This window comes from Diadema antillarum, unplaced genomic scaffold (assembly GCF_040938485.1).
Source record: "Diadema antillarum isolate AM-2024a unplaced genomic scaffold, OU_Dant_1.0 seq00001376_RagTag, whole genome shotgun sequence".
NCBI lineage: Eukaryota > Metazoa > Echinodermata > Echinoidea > Diadematoida > Diadematidae > Diadema > Diadema antillarum.
The window spans coordinates 26,471-50,809 of NW_027272136.1; the positions used below are offsets into that span (position 1 = coordinate 26,471).

Below are 24,339 nucleotides of genomic sequence, written 5' to 3' on the forward strand. Positions count from 1 at the left end.
AGACGAACTGGACGTTAGACCAAGTGGGAATTAGACGAAATGGTAAATAGACGAAGTGGTTTAGCCCCAATGGTGTTAGCCCAACTGGTGATTAGACCAAGTGCTAATAACCCAAGTGATAGGCCACCATTAGTGTTGATTAAATTATAACAATTAGAGAGAGAGAGAGAGAGAGAGAGAGAGAGAGAGAGAGAGAGACAGACAGACAGACAGACAGATACATGTAGACACTGCAGTAGATATACGGCGTTTGTCAGCTCAAACACAAACTTTGAGGGACTTCAGATTGAAAAGTGAATGACATTACTTCATATCTTTTATGCCTCGGCAGAAATGATGCTTCTGGATGACATTTTTAGTTTTGAGTAAAACGCAGTTATACCGCAGTAAAAAAAAAAAAAATAAATAATAATAATAATAATAAAAGGAGGCATCTCTCCACGCGTTTTTACACTTGCGACCACCTTGCGACAATTCAACGCCCTCAACGGCTTATTACTAAAATGGCCGCAATTATGCTCTTTTTCTCCATGCTCCATGCATGCTCCATGCTAGGCTCCATGCACAGGCTCCATGCACTGGCTCCATATCACGGTGTACACACCGTGGTTAGTGTGTGTGGTTAGTACCAAAGATTGTACACTGAATACGATCTTCGGTAGTACATGGTACTAGTACTCTCCCCACGTGTCTACGCTACGTGGACGTCGTGTACGGCCGGTGATTTTATCTGGTTGAATCCTCGGCGATTCTCTCTTACTTAGCTAGGAAAGACAACAATACAATTCAGTGATGCAACACGACGACGTAAGTTCACTTGTCACTAACTCTATATATGTATCGTCTGGACTCCTTTCCTGCTTGCAGAATGCAGCTTGACATCGGACCTCGAGCTACGAATCCAGGAATAGCGTGCTAGACGCTACAAAGTAAAATATTATCATTGTAGTCCCATGGCCTTGAAAACATGCTGGGTATATAGTCTATAATGTACGTCTACCGGATCTGATTGCATGTTTGTTTGTTTGTTTGTTTTTTCTGCGGCCCTTGCCTCTCCACGCACGGATCAGTCCCGTGAAAGTGAAGTCAAACATCAATTTAACAGATATTCGTAATTTTAGAGAAAAATAAAATCAGAATTAATTAGGAATTTGGAATATTTATGATATGTGCATGTATTTCAAATTAAATACTAGACTAGAGTTCTATTCCACCCTGACCGAGTGATACTATACTCACAGTAGGTGGGTAATTTACTCGAATTTGTTAAATTACCCTTCAGACAACCGTCAGTGCAGTAACTTTACACATTGGTACAGGAAGTCCTCTACTGTCAGACTGTCACGTCTGTTATTTTGACAACTCCAGAATTGCTTCATGCTCGTGTACTCATTTGTAGTGTCATCAGGAATGAAGATTGTAATACAATAAGGTTTGTTTTATCGTTCCGAAGGTACTTCACCACAAAACACAAAACACAGATTCTGATACACCTAAATGTCCGTTAGTTCGGAAATGAATTAGGGTTTGTTGTTACGAACATGTTGGTGTTATTCCAAAGGTTCGTTATTAATAAGGGTTCGTTAAACTGACGAAGAAATACCATTGGTATGGTTCCTCTTACGACGGTTCGTTAGTCCAAAAATGACATAGGAATTCCAAACATTCATTAATCAGAACATTAAAAAAACATTTCGTTAATCCAAAAGTAAAAAAGATGAGTCCACCTACAAAACTTGTAGGAATTGCAAACCTTATAATCGTCTCAATATAACTGAACCTTCGAAATAACAAACCTTATTTCATTTTTGGATTAAAAGACCTGCGGAACAACGAACCTTCGGAATAGTGATCCTTTCTCATTTCTTGATTTACAAACCTTCCTTCGGAATGACGAACCTTTGGGAAACAATATATTTATATCTAAATTATGAACTTATGAAATTTACGAAATTATGAAACAGAATATGATGTTTATGCATGGTTTCCTTGTTTTCTTTATATATATTGTATTTGTTCGGTTATAATGAAAGAAAATTGCCGGTCCCGAGCATTTCGATATAACGGGAGTGCACTGTAGTTTAAATTCTTTTGTTTTTTTTGTCTCCATTTTATAGGTGATATGGAGTATCATCAACACAACATTCTGTTCCTTCAAAGTGAACACGAAGATCAGAACACAGCAATTTTGTCGCAATGAGTACAATCTTACTGGATTGTGCAACCGTTCATCATGCCCCCTTGCTAACAGTCAGTATGCAACTGTCCGGGAAGAAAATGGTGAGATCATTTTTAAAGTTCACAAGCTGTAGGTTGAATATATGTATTACAATACATTATGTGGAAATCCCAATCATTGATAACCCTTTGTGTGATGGCCTGTCCTAAGAAAGCTTTATGTGCCTTGGATACAATGTATGTTATGTACATTTGTATGTCAAACACATGTTGGGTAGATATAAAGGAGCTATGTTAAAGCTGTGTGAAAGTATTGACACCATTCTTAACCGAGTACCTCTAGGAGAAAATGACACAAAAACAAGGGATCAATTGAAACCTCGGGAAATCATATGTGTACAAGTATGAGGAATTTTATGACCATTTAGAAATCTGTTGCTAATGCCAAGAAGCTGTTGCTTCATATGACTGTTTATAATGAGCTCCTTGCAATGGACTCTTCATATTTGGACTTTCAAGTAACAATCGAACAAACGTACCAATAATGCAGAAAACAAGACACATCATAGTTATGTACTTAGATGACTATTCACAAGTTACAGGATATATTAACATTCAAATGGTCATATTTATATTTCAGCTGTATCTCACAGGATTTTACTGATACAGATATAGATAGATAACTTTAGATAAGCTCTGTGCGATCGAAAACGTCTTGAAGCAGCAGCATATCTGACTCTAATATTATCATTATGTGTAATTTTAGGGTAATGTGCTTGTATCAGTTGTGCAAGGATGCCATGAAATTAAAGTCAGTAAATATTACATGTAGAGGAATGAATATCACCATCTTTAAGTAGTTATTACATGTAACAATTTCATCCTCAGAGGGTTTGTGTGTTGTTGAGAGCAAAATGCCTTCCACAACTGGAATTAGTCATTGTCAAGCAGTTCCCTTGAATGTACATGTGAGGCTTTCTTTCCATGTCTTCTGCCAAAGTGATAACTGAAACCAAATTCCTACAAAATTGTGTCCTGTGGAGTAAGATGCTGAATTTTGCCAAGCTACTGTATACGCTATAATTTTCGCGTACATAAATTTTCGCGAATTGCCGCTGTCACACATTTTCGCGAGTGGTTAAATTCGCGATTGGGGAACCAGAGAAAATATGAAGTGGCAAAGAAAGTGTGAATTTTCAAGTTACTGGCAAATAAGAATGATACTAGTTATACGCTGCATGAAAAAAACTTGCCAAACTCTGCGAACTAGTAAGTTTTTTTTTTTTTTGTTTTTTTTTGAAGTGGGTAAGTCCATCGCGCTAGATTTCTGACGAGTGGTCCCCTTGCGATAATTGGGTTGGCTCTCTACAGTATTCGTATATTGTAGACGTGGACGTGCTATATGTACGTAAACAAGCTTAGCCAGTATATGATCTGTTTGGTAAGCCGTGACTTGGTATACTAGTACTGAAATGTTCGTATCATCAAGGCAAGAGATTCATTTTGAAAGGTAATATTTTCGCATGTTGTTAATTTCGCGAATAGCTCCCGAATCGCGAAATTCGTGAAAATAAAACCCCCGCGAAATATGTAGCGTATACAGTAATCCAATGCTTCCTCTAATGGTTACTAGGTGTGTGCTACCTGTACATGAAGACAATTGAGAGAGCAGCTTTTCCCGACAGACTGTGGGAGAAAGTCCGCCTTTCAAAGAACTACGAAAAAGCCCTGGTCCAAATCAACAGACACCTCAAGTTCTGGCCAGGATTTATCAAGCACAAGTGCAAACAGCGCTTCACCAAGATCACCCAGTACCTCATTCGCATGCGAAAGCTTGTCCTGAAGAGACAGTAAGTCTTGGGTGCCATCACAACTGAGTCCATTACGCTAAAGACGGCAGAGTAATGATAATGGGTGTGAACCTGTTGAGGAAAAGCTGATTTACTTTGACACATTTCTCACAGACAAGTGCCTGAGTATACTGGGGACTAGTTTTCAACAAGTTAAATGCAGAGCAAGAATAGAAAAGCCTACAGGGTTACAGTCCTATATTTGCCTTTTTACTCTTTCTCAATGTAGTTAAGTTAGCTGCCTTTGTTTTACTACACACAGACCATATCATTTGTTGAAATATAAGTAGTTATTGGTGTATATGATGAATAAAAATTTGAAAGAAAAGTTCAAAATCAGATCATGACTCTTGAATATTATGATATGGAGGTAGAGGTTTTGAAAACAGAAGTAGCAGTAGAAGTAGTAGGAGTGTGTGTTTTATGTGTTGCACAATTTTGTTACAAGTGCAAAACTAACATCAATAAAAAGATAGAATTTGATGAAATAACCAGTGAGAAGGCTTTACACATGGAACTGTACTCATGCATGATGCAAAGATCAGCAGATTACAGTATTTGGGACACAATTAGGGTTTATTATTATATTCTGATAATTAAACCTTTCTCACCCTCCCCTTCCCTCCTACCCACAATTACCACAATTTTCCAGAAAGAAACTTGTACCTTTGGCCCGCAAGGTTGAGAGGAGAGAATCTCGGCGAGAGGAGAAGGCACTCATTGCGGCCCAGCTGGACAATGCCATCGAGAAAGAGCTGCTAGAACGGCTGAAGTCAGGCACTGTGAGTTAGAGTCACAGAGCAGCATTCACTTATAGAGGAACTGTATGAGTGTATTTCTTTATTTCATGCAGTGATGGATTTGTAGTTGAAAAGGAAAATGATTCATCCCAAAATAAGACCCCGTAATGAAATCCAGTAATCACTTCCGTACAATTTTTGCTTGATGCTTTGTTTGTGCTCTCTTTTTGAACAAATTGACGAGAATTGACCACAAATAAGAAGAGACATACTATCGAATGAATACATACCCCATATTGGATCATTTTAGCAAGTTTGTCAGTGTCATATATATATATACATGTATGTTTAATGTTTCTCATAAAATTCTGACTATGTACAAGGAATGCTAATTTTCCTCTGTAAATGTGAGTCTTTTCATTGAATTCTTGTGTAAGAATGGCTCCTCAAATAAGCTCGTTTTCATGAAGTGTACTTGGCTTTGTTATTAAATAGCTGAGCAGGAAACTGTGGTGTTCTACTGCATAAACTTGCTGCAATAGTGTAAACACTGTCAAGAGAATGTGTGCAAGCGCGCATTGACCTTGCTATCACATTTCTTCTCTCCAGTATGGTGACATCTATAACTTCCCAACTGTAGCCTTTGACAAGGCACTGGAAGGGGAGGAGGAAGAGGAAGAAGAGACGGAGGCTGCAGCCCAGAGGGAAGCTACAGCTGCAGAGGAGGTAACCATTAAGCTCAGTCCGCAGTTGTGATCTGTTGGGCCCTGAGTATAGGCCTACAGTGCACTCCCGTTATAACGAACACTGTTTTAACGAAATTCAGGCCGTAACATTATCCACTCCATGAGTTTTATTGTTTATTCGATTATAACAAAATTTTGATATAGAAAGAAAACTGCCAGTCCCCAGGACTTTGTTATAACGTGAGTCCACTGTATCAAAACCTTACAGTTGACCCTATGTGACCTCCAGAGCCATCGTTCTTCAAAGAAGGATTTTAAAAGAAATGGGAAATATTTTGAGAGAAGATTAGGATGAGTAGGTTAGGCTTCTTCCAAGTGAGTAAACTGTGATGCTTAGTTCTGTAATGGAAAACTGTAAGTACCAGTTTTTTATTCATTATTATTTATTCAGATGTTCTGTGAAATTAGAGGGTAGGCACAGTCAGTTTGAAATTAACTTTACAGTGGTGCTCTGTATGGATACATGTACATTCTTACTGATAAATGATGGGCAATGATGAAATAACAGACAAATACAAAACAAGTATATGGATGACAAAACAAACTGAACTACCTATGTACCTCAAAGGTAGATAAAAATTTGGAAAGGGGAGAGCGACCAAGGACTGGGACAAAGAAAACTTGAATAGGTCGAGAGTGTTGAATTCATAGAGTAAATTTAAAGAAGTCATTCTGAATACAGTCAGTAATGAGGTACACTGTACTGCAATGGGGAGTCTGGTGAATAGGGAACTACCAGTGTATGAAAAGGAATGTTTTTACTATTCAAATTTTGGATGAGGTATTGACAAGTTGCTATTTTGAGAGTATTGTGTCATATAATTGATTGCCAGAAAAAGACAATGACAAATCATATCAAAAGTCTCTTTCAGCATTGTTTCATTTATTACTATCACCCTTTTCGCATTCTTGCATTCCTGGTTACTAATATTTCATTTTTTTTCAGTTTGTATGAGTTTCTAATGATGTGATAGAATTTATCATTCAGATTTGTTCTTTGTTTTGATCATCTATTTTTCTCTGTCCCTGAATCTTAGGAAGAGGAATTGGAGGAGGAAGTAGAATATGTTGCTGATGAGGACTTTGAAGAAAGTGATTTAAGTGATTTTGAGGTATGTTGTTTGTTCCTTTGTGAAGTAGTGTTCACTTCACAGGTCACTGTTCAGTTTAAAGGACAAGTCAGTTTAAAGGACATGTGGATTGAGTGAATGAAGCAATATTAGTAGAACACATCAGTGAGAGTTTGAGGAAAATCAGACAATCCATTCAAAAGTTATGAATTTTTGAAGTATCTGCTCAGTCACTGCTGGATGAGAAGACTACTACAGCTTGTGATGTCACATGTATAGAATGATATAAAGAAAATTTAAAGAAATTCAACATACTTTCACTTTTCTTGCATAATAGAAGAACGCTTGACTTGCCTCTTTCAGAAGGCAGGGGGAATAGTATTACCCTTAACATGTGTTAGTGATTTATATTGTTCTACCCATGTGACATCATACACTGTAGTAGTCTTTTAATCCAGCAGTGACAGCGCAGATACTTTAAAAATCAGAAACTTTTGAACAAATTGTCCGATTTCCCCAAAACTTTCACTGATGTGTTCTACTAATATTGCTGCATTCGCTCAATCCACATGTATATGAAGGTGAACTTGTTCCTTCAAAGGAAGGTAAAATTTGTCAGCTTGAGGAAACATATTTTATATGTGTGACGTTGTATCCTCTCTTCAAAACTTTATACCTGTGAAGGTCATGGTATTTCTGGCATTATCTAGGTATGGATTTGGAAAATATAAGAGACAAGAATGGCTTCATTTGTACACTGAGTACCAGTTATCATGTTTTGAAGATGGAACCATCATTGTGGTATTATCAAATACAAGTGCTAGCCATCATGACAACTTTCCAGTTCAGTAATTATTTATTTGGGTTATGTTGGCTTTTTCTTTTTTCTTAAAATTGATAATAACTGATATATTTAGTTACCTCTCTCTCTTCATTCAAGTAAAGAAGGCAAAGCATTCATTCACACACAAAAAGTGCATATTTATCTGTGTATCTATCTATCAAGCTTTCCATGTGTGCAGCAAAAAGGTACATGTATGTATGTATTGTGCAATATGCAGGTGTTATTAGATTGTTATGAACTTGTATGGAATCATGCAAACTTACATAACACAAATCCTTGGGTACCAGATAATGTGCATTTCTCAGTCACAAAATCTAATGGTTTTTATTTTTCTTATCATTTTCTTTGTCTTTTCAATGGAGGATATGGACAAATTGCGACCTGGTAGGTATGCTGGTACTTTGTCATCATCATCATCATCATCAGAGAATGATGATGAGGAGGAGGAAAAGGAGGAGGAAAGAGAAGCAACCAAAAAGAAATCAGTTCTAAGGAGAAAACGTGCCAAGGTGGAAATTGAGTACGAAGAAGAACTGGAACAGCCATCAACCTCCAAACGGAAAGTGAAAAGCCGGTAACAGATAGAGATCAAGGACATTCACAGTGAAAGCATCCATTCTAATGGACATGTCATGAGCAAAGTCAATTATGGATATATAAAATTTTCGTGGACATACCATGAAAGCAGAACTAAGTGTTACCATGACAATATATTTATTATTTGTTGGCACCCTTTTCCTCGCTAGTCAGAATAAAGGTCTGACGTACCAATGGATCGTTAATGACCTAAAGAGACCAAATTTTTATGAAAGATATTTCACTGGAAGCTGTGAAGTGGAGTAAAAGTAAATCTTTCAACAAGAAGGGCTCAAAGGAAATTGATGAAAACTCTGGCAAATGTATATTTTGACCAGCTAAATATAAATAATTCAGATGATATCACATACAGTGTATACTTACCTGTAAAAAGCCACCTATCATATATTCCTGACTTTACGTGGTGTAGTTGTAAGTTGATTTGTATGAGTGAAGCAAGTGATTTCTAATTTTTGATATTTACATATTTTCCATGACTTTGCTTTGGATATACAGTAATATAAGAATTTTTTGCATTCATTAAACTTTTGCATAGTTTGCGAAGAGCCAAGATTTGAGAGAGTAAAATGCACACAAAAGTTTTAATCTCCACAATACATTCAATGCCAGTCCCCAATCCGCGAAAGTCTCAAGCCGCAAAAAAGAATGTTGGCTCCAATTCGTGAAAGTTTCATGCTGTGAATATTTCTTGTTTTACAGTACTGAGAACATTATCAGAGTCATCTCCTTGGATATAATTAAAGTGCAGTACCATTCCATGATTAGATTGGCTCTAGTATTCAGAGTAGAATTAAACATACAGACCAGCAAAACTTTCTTCATGATTAGATATAACTAAGATACAGCCATTCAGTTTCAGAGTTTATAACATTATCCCCAAACAGTGATGTAGGTCACTGTCATACATGCCAAGTAGAGAAGGTGTTGACACCATCACCTCACATTATTATATTATCAAAGTTTGCTCAGATGTTTCCTGACATTCTGTATTTTCGATTGCACAAAACATATTGAGTGCTCACACAATGATGTATCCGGCATGACATTGGAGATGATAGTAGCTTTGTTAACCCATTGAGGATGAGCTGATTTTGCTATCCACTAACACAAATTTCCCATAGACGCCTGCCCGAGTATACTCGGGACTGGTTTTCTATGGGTTAAAGAAAGTGGATCGTTATCATTTCGTTTTTTCCTCCTCTTCTGTAAAGGCTTTGATGCTGTAAACTAAATCATGTGAGTCACTCTTAACCCAAAGTTAAATGATTGACTAAAGTGACCATAATTGCATATTTTCTCAATGTTGTGAAGCACACCAACACACAAGTTATACTCATTGGGAGTAATTAAATGATTTTTGCTTTTACAAGATTTATGTGGTGCGGGCTTTGCTTCATTTGTGGCTCGGTGATTGTTTGTTTAATTTTTTTCATGGCAGGGACTGTTTTATTAAAGGCGATTCGCGAAATTCGCAAAAATAAAATTACCGCGAAAATTTCAGCTCGTACAGTATGCAAGAATGCTTTAAAGGACAAGTTCACCTTCATAAACATATGGGCTGAATGAATGCAGCAATATTAGTAGAACTCATCAGTGAGAGTTTTAGGAAAATTGGACAATCTGTTCAAACATGCATTTTTGAAGTTTCTGCTCACTCAAGGCTGGATGAGAAGTCTACTATAGCTTGTGATGTCACAATGCGTACAACGATATAAAGAAAGAATAAAGAAAATTCAACATATTTCACTTTTCTAGCATAACTAAAGAACACTTAACTTCTCTCTTTCAGAAGGCAGGGGGAATAATATTACCCTTAACATAATAATATGTCAGTAACAAGTTGAAGAAATGCGTACTTATTCAAAAAGTGAAGTTTTGTGAAATTCTCTTTTAATTTTCTTTATGTCGTTGCACGCACATGACATCTTACACTGTAGTCGTCTTCTCATCCAGCATTGACTGTGCAGATACTTTAAAAATTCATAACTTTTGAACGGATTGTCTGATTTTCCCCAAACTTTCACTGATGTGTTCTAATAATATTGTTGCATTCAATCAATCCACATGTATATGAAGATGGACTTGTCCTTTAATGCCTTTGTTATTCCTCATCTTTTTTTTTTTTAAATTTAGGTCCATAAGAGGTTTGGTGTGACATTTTAGCATAAGTTTCATTCCGCAATGTCACTACAACCAATTATTATAAGCTGCTGGCACCAACAACATGGACGCTGTATGGTTGTATAGCTTATACTAAATACAATAGTGATTTTACAATATGGCCTTCTTGTTCAATTGATCTTGTGTTAGAGAGATATTTTCTCATTTGCCTCGTGAGGACTATTTCTTTGTTTTGTTTTGTTTTGTTTTTAGTCTATGGGCTGCAAGTATACCGAAGACCTGTAATTCTTTTTTGGTACCAAGGTACATGTAATCTTCTTTCTTAGAATGCAGTGTTCAAGTTTGAAGTAAATTATCAGGAATAATTAATTGGGCTAGGGGATGTAATTCTTTACCAATTTTCTTCATACCTGGTATGCAGAAAAAGTACAGCAAATTCACATCCCATTAAGATTCTCTTAGAGGTAAATAATATAAGTCGTTTATGACAGTGGCAGTAGTGACCCACTTGGGAATCAAACAAGGTACACTGTAATAAGTTTGGATTAACCCTGATGGCAAAATCAACAGTTCCTTCTATTTTTCTCCCTTTTTTTCAAGATGACTGATGGTGTTTCTACAAAACTTGGCAGGACTCATTCTTTAGGGCAGGTTGATTCACAGTTTAAATTTCACAAATGGTCCAAGTGGGGGCTCCAGGTTGTCTAGAGCAAAATATGTGTGATCTTAAAATGGGACCTTGTCCATATCCAGAAGTAGTCAAAACAAGTACTATTATGTACGTTTCCTATATTTGTATACTTTTCTAAAAGTAGATAATTAATCATGACGGTGGATGCATCATGCAGTTCCCCAGTTGGCCTCCTGTAAAGGTAATTATCAATACATATCAACATTTCAATTAGAAAAAGACTTATGTATTGGTAATGCTTGAAAGGTGTCATCTGTAGGTCTTTAGGGTACGTGTATAAAAACCTTGTCCTGAAATACATATCCCACATTATTGCTCATACGTACGACCCAAATCAATGACCCAGTGATCCAAGGCTGTAATTGTGAATGTACAAAAAAGAAAAAAGAAAAAAAGAGAAGACGAAAAAATCATATCAAGTACTTCATTTTTGTGACATAGTGTTTTGGAAGCAACACAGGGGAAAGACAACAGTAGATCATGTTGGTTCCAGGGATGACTGATGAACACAAACCATAAATAAACCTTCAGTCGTGCAAGCTGGCCTATTTATTTGGCCACTTTCACTGACAGATCTTGTCCATTCAGTGAGACATTTATTGTTCCTTCATGTAACACCCAAACTTTGAAAAAGTGCAATTTGTCGTTGTTGACTTTAAAGTTCATGTTTTCAGTCATGCATGACATTTATCAACATAATAGGTATCAATGGAAAGAGGAAGAGTTCTTCTTTCCTTGCAACCAACATTGTGCTCTCCAGTCTCCATAGCTGACAATTATGAAGCAATATATAGCCCTCCGAAGTTGTATTACCTTTAATTTTTGATACACACTGTGCAGCAATATAAGTAATACATGTCAGTTAAGTTTGATGAGAATCAGACATTCCTTCAAAAAAAATTAATTTTAAAGTATTGATGCAGCCATTGCTGGATGAGATACTACAGCACCTTTTGAAGTCACATATGCAAAATGATATAAAGAAAATGAGGACCTACAGAAAATTAAACATATTTTCACTTATCTAGCATGGTGAAAGAGCGCTTGATTTTCCTCTTTCTGAAAGCAGGGAAAATAATATGACCAACAAACATTGTAGTAGCAAGTGCAAGTTGATGGAATGTGTACTTTCATAAAAAATGAAATTGGGTGGAATTTTCTGTATGTTTTCTTCTATTGTTTTCCATATGTGATGTGAAGTCTTCTCATCCAGCGCTGGCTGCACTACAAAACAATGAAAATTCGTAACTTTACAGGGGCAGATCTAGCTCTTTTTTTTTTTTGGGGGGGGGGGGGGGGTGACCCAATGACAACTCTCTCACCAAATGTGTCCGATTTTCCTCATAATTGTTATTACAAGTGTACTGATACTGCTGCATTCACTCAATCTTGACGGATAAGATTGGGAGGGGAAATGGAAATGGGATTATCATTGAAAGATAGAGGAATATAAATTCACAACCAGAGAGAACGAAAAAGAGAAACATCAGTTGATATTGGAAAGGCATGTTGGAAAGGCAGGAAAATATAAAGAATTGCTTGTAGATGATTCATGGTTAGTCATCAAAAGGGTGAGAGTACGAGTACGCAAGACACGCGACGTCGCGTCGCTGAAAACGCCATCTCGCGATAAAACAATGCAGTTAGAAGGTAGAGCCCTTTCGGGCTACTACCACTGTGCCCCTTCACAAACGTACACCGCTGCAGCTGCATCGAATGCAGAGCGTACAGCGTGCTACCGTATATACCTACGTCACGTATGTACTTGCATCCTAGATCCTCGGTCCGTGACTAGCACTGCAGTAGCTCTGCCCTGGCTGTGCTACTACATCCGATCAAGGGACCGCCTCGACGCGCCGCCGGCGCCCTGATTTCTGAGGCCATAACTACATTTGAAGCTTGCAAGGAGCCCAGTGGACCGCTGTCGTTGCTGCATGCATCCCATACTGATGTCATGATCAAGAGAATCAACGTTTAGAATGGCGGAAGAATCAGCAGAAGGTACGTCAGTTAATGCGGGATGTAGACAAGCCCTAGTCCCACCCATTGCATTCCATTGCGAGTTGCAAAGGGATTTCATCACATTCGTTGGAATTGCAATTGGTTGCACAGCTAACAACATGGTAAACAGGAACAGGAAGGATATTGATTGAATTGAGATTCAGACTAGCCGCCTACATCACGGTACTACCGTGACTGCTTTGAGCCTTACCAACAGCAGAAATTTAGAAAATCTACAGCCACATCGTCACGCAATGCCAATGCAATGAACATCATTTTGTTTTTAACAAATCAAATAACCGTTTAATAAAGTTATAGGTCCAGATCTAGTCTAAGTCAACGTTAGTATTATTACTAGTAACATATAAATAGGTCTATACCATGTAAAATTAAAACTATTAAAGTTTACAGCATTGCATCCATCGTTATCGTTCCCACTGACCAGCAGACATTAATTTATATGTCCGGTTTAGAATAGCAGCTCTTGCTGGAATGCTACTTACCATAGCGACCAATTGCAATCGGGAAGCTAGCTTCTTGACATTACCACGACAATTGCCATTCCAGCAAGAATTGATATCATAACCTTTGATGAACTACAGTAGGGTGATCTACATTAAATATAGACTGAATTCAGAATACTGTATACGCTGTTATTTTAGCGAATGACGAGGTCATAAACATTTTCGCGAGATGTTTTCACGAATCGATGCCGACCTTTATGTTGGTGCTCTATTAACAAAGCGCATGTAGACATTTTCGCATTTTGTTAAATTTGCGATCCAACTGTGATTCATGAAAATTAAACCCGCGCGAAAATAACGGCTAATACAGTAGTTTGTGCGGATGAGTGTCGGTTTTTGTTTGTGTGTGTACATGTGTGTGTATATTGTAGGCCTATCTAGGCATGATGTGTATGTCACTGTGGTTGGTTAATGTATCATGTATGTGCTAGTGAATGACTTTATGTGTGCGTTTGTTTGGGTGCGCTTCCTGACTATCATTTCTCAACAGATTTCTTCTTTATTTTTTTATGCCTCCGCCAACGAAGTGGCAGGAGGCATTATGTTTTCGGTTCGTCCGTCCGTCCGTCCGTACTTACATCCGTCCCGTTTTTTTTTTGTCGATATCTCAAGAACTGTGTGGTGGTTTTCCATCAAACTTGGTATGAGGGTATATCCTGGGGGGGATAATACTTAATTTGGATTTTAGGGTCATGGGGTCAAAGGTCAAAGGTCACAGGTTATTTTGTGAAAAAAAAGGTTGAAATTTCATGTTTTTCTCCATATCTCGCAAATGGTTCAAAGTATCTTCATGGAACTTAGTATATATGCATGTACCGATGGGCAGTGATTATCTAGGGAAGTTGGGGGTCATGGGTCAATGGTCATGGGTCAAAGGTCAAGGTCAACTCCTCAAAATACATCACTACTTTCCTTATATTTATGCAATGCCTGAAGGATTTTTTAAAAACTTGATTTATGCATGTATTACCCAATATATATTCTTTGGGAAGTTTCTTGCCAGAAGGTCAAAGGTCAAAAGGTCAAAGGTCAAGTGAAAGTGCTAAATTGCACTTTTTCCTTCCATATCTCGAAAGTAACTCAAGGTATCATGAAACTTACATATTTATGCATGTTCTACCTAACAGTGATTCTCGTGGAACTGTGAGGTCAAAGGTCAAAGGCCAGGTTTAGATAATACTGTTTTACCATTTGATACTGAAATTATACTTTTTCTCAATACCTTGAAAATTACTCAGTGCATAAACTTATAAAAGGGTCAAAAGTCAAGTAAAAATCATCAGATCCCCAAATACCTGCACTCTGACGTTTTAGGGTATCCAATTGAACCTAGTTCTAGGAAAGTGAACATTCAGCACATTTGTGGCAAACCTGTCATTTTAATATTTTGCCAATTGTGTGAAACTGTCATCACACATTGTCAAGACATTGTACTATAGACCTATTAGGAGAACCATGCATTATGGCGGAGGCATACCAGTCGCCATAGCGACATTTCTAGTTTAAAGATGCGAACCTTGGCCTTGCTATATTAATATCAATAAAACAATAAGAAAACTGTGAGAGTACACAGAAGACGGGAATCAAAATATAACCTTTGACCTGTAAAAATGGTGGGGGGGGGGTTCAGTATCATGAATACTATTAGCTTGTAAATGTTATCAAGATGCACCTTTAATGAAAAACAAAAACTAAACAGAAAATCTGTTTAAGAATCATGTTTGATGAGTCTGTTTGTTTTGTTTGCTCTCTCATGATCATGAGAGAGCAAACAAAACAAACAGACTCATTCAAGATGAATACAACTCTTTGCTAATGTCTACACGTCATTAACCTGCTGAAGACAAGTCCCAAGTAAACTCGAGCAAGTGTTTATGGGAAATGTGTGTTGTAGCAAAATCAGCCAATCCTCAAGGGGTTAAGCAATGACTACAGCATCTGTGAATTGAGGTAACATAGCAAGGAAGGAGGTACTAATATAGTAATAACATAGATAAACAATGTGTCATGCAAACAAGGAACATATATTTGTATACAATATGACAGTTGTCTGTACACAAACAGTAATTCACGAACACATGCACTGTACATAAACATCATGCCTAGATACATCTAGACCTACACATGAGGATGGAAAATGAGGTTGTTTTCTTCACTTTGCAAGGTGGTGTATGATGTACATTGTGCGTTGATGTAGCTACAGTGACATCCAGCCTTCTAACTCCACCCTCGTGTATGGATACAGTCTATTCACACGTACAAATTGTGTATGTGGCCGTATCCAACCACTCAGGCCATAGCTATAACCACAGGCATGTGGCCAGATAGTAATGACAAACGCCTGTGGCTGTATACTCTACCATAAAGTATGTAGTTTCATATCAGTATTCTGTACATATCTGGGCAAGTCCAAGATAAGGTCCCCTCAGAAGGCAAAATTTCATTTTTGCTCAATATTGACGTGTTTGGTATCATTTTGAAGCTTATGAGTTGAAGTTTTGATTTCCGTGGAAGAAAAAAATGATATTATGTAAATTTATGCAAATTTCAAGGGCTTCATTTGCATAATGTGAAACACAGCGTTACGTATGGGACATTTATAAAAATTCATATTAATTCAAAGGAAAGCAAATAATATTTGATTAATATGTGGACATAAGAAGTTCATCACATAGTGTAACTTGGTATGAAAATTTATGGATTATGCAAATGATTATGCAAATTAGCTCGTGTCCTATCATGAGATGTCCCATACGTAACAAAATGAGGTCATTTTTTTAGGTTTTTTCTGAAATTGCTAAGGTTATTTTAATGCCCTTTTGGAAAGTTCTAATTTATTGTTTGGAGAAATTAAATACCAGAGAAAAAAGAAAAAAAAGTAAAAGAAATATTTTTTATTAGGCATTAAAATAATGTTACGTATGGGACAAATGCGTTACGTATGGGACATCCTCATACATATTACGTGTGAATGCATGTAGCTAGCTGGGAAGGTCTCTCAGTACACAAATGGTCAATCATCCTGAAGAAAGCATCCCAACATTGTAGCTACTTTTTGAGTTATAGACACTTGAAACAATACATGAACTTGACTGAACAATTTTCAGAAAGGGGGAGGGGAAAATGGCAAAATACACAATGAAAAATCAGCATTACAGGGATGGTATAGTTTTTTGTAGAAATGGGGATTCAGTTTTCAACATTTAAAGAGATGATTGGAAACCAATTATATGAATTACTTAAAGGGATCGTACAGTCCTGGTTGAGACCTAATTTCACGTTTCTAACATTTTTAGGTGAGATAATGAGAAATCTTATATGAAATATGAAAGAGCATGCTATTCTATGAGGAATTCAACGTTTATTTGATAAAAATTGGTTTTGAAATGGCTGAGATATCCAAAAAAGAGCGATTTCAATAAAGTGTGGGACCCACACTTTTTAACGATCGCTTTGTTTTACTTTGTTTTTGGATGTTTCAGTTATTCCAAACCCGATTTTCATCAAGTAAACTTTGAATTCCTCTTAAAATGGTATGCTTTGTACTATATCATAAGTGTTTTCTCGATATCTTGCACACATTTAAAACTCAAATTCTCATCCCAACCAATACTGTACTATCCCTTTAAGAGCATGAAATCCTAAGACTAGAGGAATTCAAAGTTTATGTGATGGAGATCCAATTTGAAATGGTTGTGATATATATATAGAAAAAAAATAAAAAGTAAAATGATTTTTTTTTTATTGCAAATGATACACAAATTGTCCTTATTCAGTTTTCAGTAGTAGCCACAACAAAATTCATGGGTATACATACTGAGTTGTGACTCGAATCAATGACCTGACTGCTAGACAGACATCATATATCTACTCGATCACTAGGGTTCCACGCAGCAGGTATTGCTTATTTATTAAACTTAATATTTCTTGTGTCAAGTTGTGTTTTATTGAAACTAAATGGCAAACTGCCCTTCATCAATGCATGTTAACACTTTAAACTATTCAATTTTTCAGCAGTAACTATCCTGATAAAAATAGGGCATACAAATGTACATACTCAGGTTGGTCATAAAAAATATAGAATATGATTGAATGGGATTATGATGGTAAATATCTGGGGAATATTGCTCCCTTGTCAATCTGGATCAGTATTTGAGTAATTTCAACTGATTCCACCTCAGTAATTATGCAAAAATTTGTTTAAATGGGTATTTTGCAAAATTATTTTGCAAAATACGCATAAACATGGTTCTCCACACACTAAACGAATGGGGGACAAAGGGCATGCATACCCAGGTTGGTCATAGAAATATAAAAATATGATTGAATATGATTATGATGGTGAATATTTGGGGAATATCGTTTCCTTGACAATCTGGATCAGTATTTGAGTAGTTTCAACTGATTTTACTTCAATAATTATGCAAAATACCCATAAACATGGTTCTTCACACACTAAATGAATGGGGGACAAACTGTCCCATACGTAACTGTCCCATATGTAACACGTCATGTCTGTCTTTAATTAGAACCTGTAATTAGAGCTTTTTGCCTAATGACATGAAACTTACCTGTGATAATCTTGAGTGTTGTGACTTTCATCACAGTGAGATACAAGTTGTAGAATGATATACTTTCAGAGAGTTTTGAGGTTGAAAAAAATGTTCAAAAAAACAAGACTTTTCTGGTCCCATACGTAACGGCACATAATTTCTCTTCTAGAATGTAATTGTCAAGGTCATTTTTCTCAATTTTTTACATGATTATACTTCTTCTAGATATCAATCACCAAGATGAAGTTCAATATGATCAAAGGCCATTAACACTATTTTTCAGGTCATAAAAGTCTCTGAATGTCCCATACGTAACGTGCGCGTTATCTTGGACTTGCCCATCTGTGAATACGCTAAAATGTATTATAAAATGGGTTCAAGAATGTAGCCAATAGGAAGCGCTGAAATGAGACACACCTCCTTCCTTTACTTCAGTACAACTGCACTGCCTGTAATCCTATGGTAGATTGCCGATCGTCTGTGCGCGCGGCGGCTCCTTTGATGAATTGCATGCATACGCGTACGCGCTGTCAATCCTGTAAACAACTTCTAGTTCGGGCTGCCGGCCGGCCTGTCTTCCCTTGTGCATAACATATGTGGCGTACGTACGTATACTGTACTATACGTACACTTTGTACACAGTAGACCAAGCGTTATGGGACCGGACGCGTACATGGAGTCACTTTGAAGAGCAAATCCAACGATTTAGCAGGTTAATTCTCACGCCGTTTTCAGAGTATGTTGTCTAGTAGGCCTATATGAGGAGTCTATATCAAGTCTTTAAGGTAAAGGGTGCATATTCTATGTAAAATAAGTAAGTTTTCATGCGGGTGTCCGGAAACCCAACCCCCCATTATACTTATACTGTATGTGCGGGACTTCCGCGAGTGCGACGTGCGTAAAAGTTTGGGACGAACATCTTCGGACGTCTTGACCCACAAAGGTACGTGAAAAACGCTGAAAAATGATGTTAGTTTTCGAATTTTCGACCCATTTTATAAAACAAATGATGCACAGGATTATTTCGTGGCGTTAGTGTAGGCGTAGCTCACTCTCGGGTATTTACAATGTAGTGCAACATGCACTCGGCTTCGCCTCGTGCATGTTTCACAATTGTAAATACCCTCGAGTGCACTACGCCTACACTAACGCACTCTATCCTGTGCATCATTTGTATAATAACGACTGACAATTTGTCCCCGTAGAGCCTACAAAGCCAGTTTAGTCTAGGCCTCTATTCCATTGCAATACAATTGGGTCAAAACAGCAATAGCACCGAATAACCCAGGTGCACACGTCCCTTTATTTTTTGTAAAAATAAAAAATATTTAAAAGAAAAAAGTGATTTGATTCTTTATTTCTTTATTTTGTGCCCCCCCCCCCCTTTCCTGAATTCCTGGATCCGCCCCTGATGAGGGACAAGCTTTACTCATATATCATTTAAGTTAGGCTATCACTAAAGCTGAAGCTGGTATTGGCCTGTGCAAATCACCTCACATGAAACGTGATATTGATGACTGTAGTTGCAAGCGGATCCGGTATGCCCTGCATGGGGCTGGGGGACAAGTGAGCATACACCAAACTATGCACAAATGTTTTACTCATTAACATGCATTTACCCACTGATGTCCATTACGACAGGTAAACATGCGCTATGACATCCAGACACAAAACAGCAATAAAAATGACACAGCAAGTCTCATAATTTTGGCAAATGCATCTCTGGACTACTGTATTTGCTGGCGATAAGGCCACGCTATTTAAAAAAAAAAAAGCAGTAAAGCCGGGGTGAGGCCTATATGCCAACACAAGCAAATTAATGTCTTTCCAACTCTGAGAGTCACCTGCCTATCCAACACACACAATCACGTTTGGGACTATGCAATGTGCCAATGAGCAAGGCAATATTATAACCACTGAATTAATCAATCTTACAGACAATGCTATGTTCTGCAGTCAAGTGACAGAATTTTTTTTTCATTGTCTAGAATTATCACTGTCGCTAGTGTCAATTTATCAAAAGTGCAAAAACAGAAAGCACAGCACGATTGCAAGTTGGTATGCATAGCCACTGTGGCAATTGCAATCCATGGGTCCATGCTTCAGCAAACTAATTATTCACACATTATACTATTGATTTCCTGTGCACCCTTAATGGCTTCATCATCATAGATATAAACATAAACCTGCAATTATTGTGTCAATGGTCATGATATTTATATGTCCAGAAAGCTGACACTCTGATCATTTCATTTCTGGTACTAGATATGCAAAGTTACAGTATTTGCTGTTTTTAATCCATGAATGAAAGCAGACAAACAAAATTATTTCGTAACATTTGGATTACTGTACTTCACTCCTGCAAAGTACTATGAGTGCACTGTGCATTGAATGGCAGCATGTCATATACCATATTAAAGGGAATTTTTTCTTCTTTCAAATGATATATAACTCGTTATGTTTTGTTCAGTGCTTGCTAATGAAGAGCGATTGTTTGGAGAGTTGTCTGCTTGTCGGCGTGTGTGTGCAAATGGTGCTGGGCCACTGCAGTGTTTGTTTACACAGGTGCGTTGGCCTGATATGGGTTAACTCTTAATGTGCCAGGCCCAAAACCCCTAACGTGCCAGAACGTTGCAAAACTGGACTGACAATGTAATTTAAGACTACCATATCTTTGAAACTATCGACTGTTTTGAATTATGTTGTACACAAAAGATATCAAGAAATGATTGTTCTTTCATGTCGTGTTGTCAGTTTACCGTAATATCTATCTGAACATGAAATATTGCAGAAATAATTGATATCATTTAAAAATTATTAGAAATTTTTGCATAGTATGGAAAGAGTCAGTCATGGTTTTTCTTCAATAGAACGCTCCCTTGACTCTGTAAGAAGGTTTTAGAGCTACATCTCCCCTTTCAAATGATATCAAAATTGTCATCTAGAATTGTATGATTCCAAAGATACAAGCAGTTTATTTTGTCTTAGCAATTTCTCTTTCTGCCTCAGTAATTCATTCCCAAATCTGAGTGCTTTAGTCCCAGATCCTGTATTTGAAACTAAAGTAATTGTCCCGGGCCCTGGAAGAGTGTCTTTTGTCAACTTGAGAAGGAAGCACCTACTAATCCTTCTTTTGTCTCGCGGACTGCCGGTGGGCGTACTCTATTGAAATCGGCAGGCCTTTGTCCCCGAGGGATTTGTGCGCGCGCAATTCCTTGGTAACAGCAGAGATAATCCGAGTACTGACTGAGTACAATACACACTAGCGGTTGCTAGGGGCAGCTTGAAGGATGAACATAACTTTTGAAAGCGAAGATGCTGCCGTGATCTGACTGATAAAAGTGCACACGCCTTCAGGATTTTTTTTTTCCATCGCTGTATCCAATCAAGGATGTTGATCTGATCTGAAAAAACAAAAAAACAAAAACCTATCACCAGCCACTGCCCTTCGATCACCACATGAATAAAATATTATAGCAAAGTTACTTGACGATAGTATACCACTTACATGTTTTTTGCCAATGCATGGGAATCAAAGAAAGTGAGTTTAGCCATATAAAAGCAGTTCACTCTCAGCACCACGAGGTCAGTTGCTCGGAGCTCGATGCCATGTGCTTGCAAGCCCGGCGCTGGTGTTTAAAGCCACGTGCGTGCAACTGAAAAAGCCCACCATTCATTTCATAATTGCGTAAAAAAGCACTATGTAGGGCATATCCCTCTCATTCTCGAAACAATCACCTCAGTTTGAAATAGTAAAGTTCAATAGCTCTGTACTTGTGAACTATGCGGCCAGAGTTTTGAAGTTACTTGAATATAGCACACAAATAAATTCAGTCAGATTTGAAATTTTCAAAAGCCAAAACAGAATAGCAAAAATAACAACGCATTGTGACAAGACAATGAAACATAACACAGATAAACAGTTAAAGGAAAGGCAGCTTGCACACATTATGATGAAGGGGTAAACAATACAATTACATTCAACAAAATGATTACGGTAAAGAATAACACTTAGAAAGAATCAAAAGCCCCCTGACAGTAGACCTGATGTGTATAGCAAAATTGGTAACAAGAAGACAAAACTGTAGGTGGTGATATATTGAGCCTACACGTGCGTAAACGACAAAATAGTACGAAATCAATTTTTACATTGCTGATATGTTTTTTGATGTTTGTTGTCATTGATTGTCTTTAGTTTCATTCGCTAATCACATTTGATTATCTGACATTATTTAGCGGCACATTGCACACTTTCACGTGGCGTCGGAAATCTCTAGCACATTTCAATATAAACACTAAACAAAAAGTAAGTTCCCCCTAAAACAAACCTGTGTAATTTATGAATCTGGAACCTCTGAGGAAATCTGAATACAAGATCATATAGCTGTATTTCTCGGCTACCTTTCATGTGAAATTCAGTGGATATCACTGGGTCACGCTTGATTGAGCGTGACTTAAAGTCAAAATGGTCACTTTTTGAAGTTCACAAGCCCAATTTTGCAACTTTGATTTGGTGATATCGGAACGAATTTCAATTTTCCAGGATAAAAAGGCATGCAACGTATAAATTATGTGCTTCTTACCGTACCATGTGACTTGTGCACAAAATTTCACGGTTGAGTGAACACAGGGTGAAAATTACCAAAATGACCGATTTGACATGTTTCTCGTAGTAATTTCTATCAATTGAGATTGAATTTGTATGTTGAACAGTTTTTGCACACAATTAACATAATTTCACGGTTGAACGCCACGTGAAAGGTGATATATGCTGGCGAGATCCCTGAAATGGTTTGAATTGGGTTCAAGGGTAGGGGAAAAAACCAGTGACAACAACTTGGATAGTCCTGTTGAAATGACCAGGATAGGAATGCCAGAGGAAAGATCCAATTACAAGAGTCAAGGTCGACATTCCATATCATAAAACTAGGCTCTGCTGTAGTGCATCATGCTGCTGATCCTGAGATATCCCTAGATGACCCTAAGTAATAATCCACAACAAGTGTCAGTGAGCATAGTTGCATACACCTGTCACCATCTGTGAACAAGTTATGAATACACGGTAAACAGATTCTAAGCATGGCTTATCACACATACTTATAGCGCACATTCACATACACACTGACACACACGAACATGTACACAATTCTTTTAGTCTCTTCTTTAATTTTATTAGTATCAAATGATGTATGGTGCAAAGGCCTCTCTTATCATGCACAGAGTTACACACACTCACACAGATTCAAACCTGCACACTTTACATTGTACTTCAAGTATTATACCCTTCAACCTCTCCAATTAAAGGCATAATTTACCATTTGCACATGAAACAAAAACCCTGCTTTAGTGCTTCAAAATAGTTCTAAAATGTGAGTTAGGGATAGAAACAACCAATGTAAAAATTTGAATTAGTTTAATTAATGTGTGAACAATAAAAATATTTCTCGAATAAACTGTCTATAGATTTGGTTTATTGAGAAAAATAGTGATATCTCCTTATATTTTAGGCTTTATTGCAAAATGTTTGCATGGTAGGATGTTTTGTGATGCAACTGACCTACACATATGCATCAAACCTTTTCTTAAAACACTGCTCCCAAAAGTAAACTGTACCTTTAAGCGGGGACTACTGTACTTTGAACTTTGGCATCAGTATTATCACAGGGCAGGTCCCCCACCACCCCCCCCCCCCCTCCTCATTGCAGTTTGAGAAATTTGAGTGATTTTTTTTTTTTTTTTACTGTGTTTGGGAGTGGTTTTTTTTTGGGGGGGGGGTGCATTGTGAAAGTCCTTGGGAGGCTTGACTCGACATGTCCTGGGTATTATTCAAGATTTGCTGGGAAACTTGTACTTTCCTCCTTTTTCTTATCTACTCAGGAAATGAAATATTGACTCAGTGGTTTATTCCTTGTTGAACAATGACAGTGACAATGAATGAGTTTGCTCAATAATCTGTGGCCAGCACAATGCGTTTAAATACAGTGCCTGTTTGGTCTCTTTTTAAAGTGTGGACACTGCATGGCGAATAGACGGTTGAATGTCTCAGTTTTTGAAGTTCTGCCTTTAGTTTGAAGGACCTGTGAGAGCCCTTCAAGTTTCTGCAGGTCGAGTCCATGACAGCCTGTTGTGTATCATATATCACCAACTGAGTACTCCTCTCTCTCTCTCTCCTTTACTCCTGGACAGGGATATAGATTTTTGCATTTTGCCAGCAAGTTTGATTTGCTGCTGTTCTTGCCACTATGCCAGGTCATAAGAGTTGTGTATGGATTGATCTACAACAACTTTTAGCCTGGATTGGATAAATTTCAGCTGTGGAGTTTGTTAGGATTAGCAAGCGAGTTCTCTCTGTGTGGTGTTATAGCGCGACTGCAACAACTTAAAAAGCCAATCTGTCCAGGGGAAACTCTTTTCCTTTTACCAG

General features: G+C 37.5%; 2 protein-coding genes across 3 annotated transcripts in view; both read left to right on the forward strand.

Moving 5' to 3' along the window:
* The first annotated feature begins 689 nt into the window (after positions 1 to 689).
* On the forward strand, positions 690 to 8,341 carry LOC139708817 (protein MAK16 homolog). The gene is made up of 7 exons (XM_071620771.1): positions 690 to 807; positions 2,118 to 2,280; positions 3,812 to 4,028; positions 4,681 to 4,810; positions 5,378 to 5,494; positions 6,552 to 6,626; positions 7,791 to 8,341. Exons 1-7 carry the CDS (start codon positions 793 to 795, stop codon positions 8,004 to 8,006), a joined length of 933 nt encoding a protein of 310 aa, XP_071476872.1. The 5' UTR covers positions 690 to 792; the 3' UTR covers positions 8,007 to 8,341.
* A 4,361-nt stretch (positions 8,342 to 12,702) lies between these two features.
* The window catches only part of LOC139708821 (uncharacterized), a 79,258-nt gene continuing 67,621 nt past the window's right edge, over positions 12,703 to 24,339 (forward strand). For both annotated transcript variants that reach the window (XM_071620778.1, XM_071620779.1), the window contains exon 1: positions 12,703 to 12,838. In XM_071620778.1, the coding sequence (XP_071476879.1) occupies positions 12,817 to 12,838 (22 nt within the window). In that variant the 5' untranslated portion in view covers positions 12,703 to 12,816. The remainder of the gene's footprint in view (positions 12,839 to 24,339) is intronic.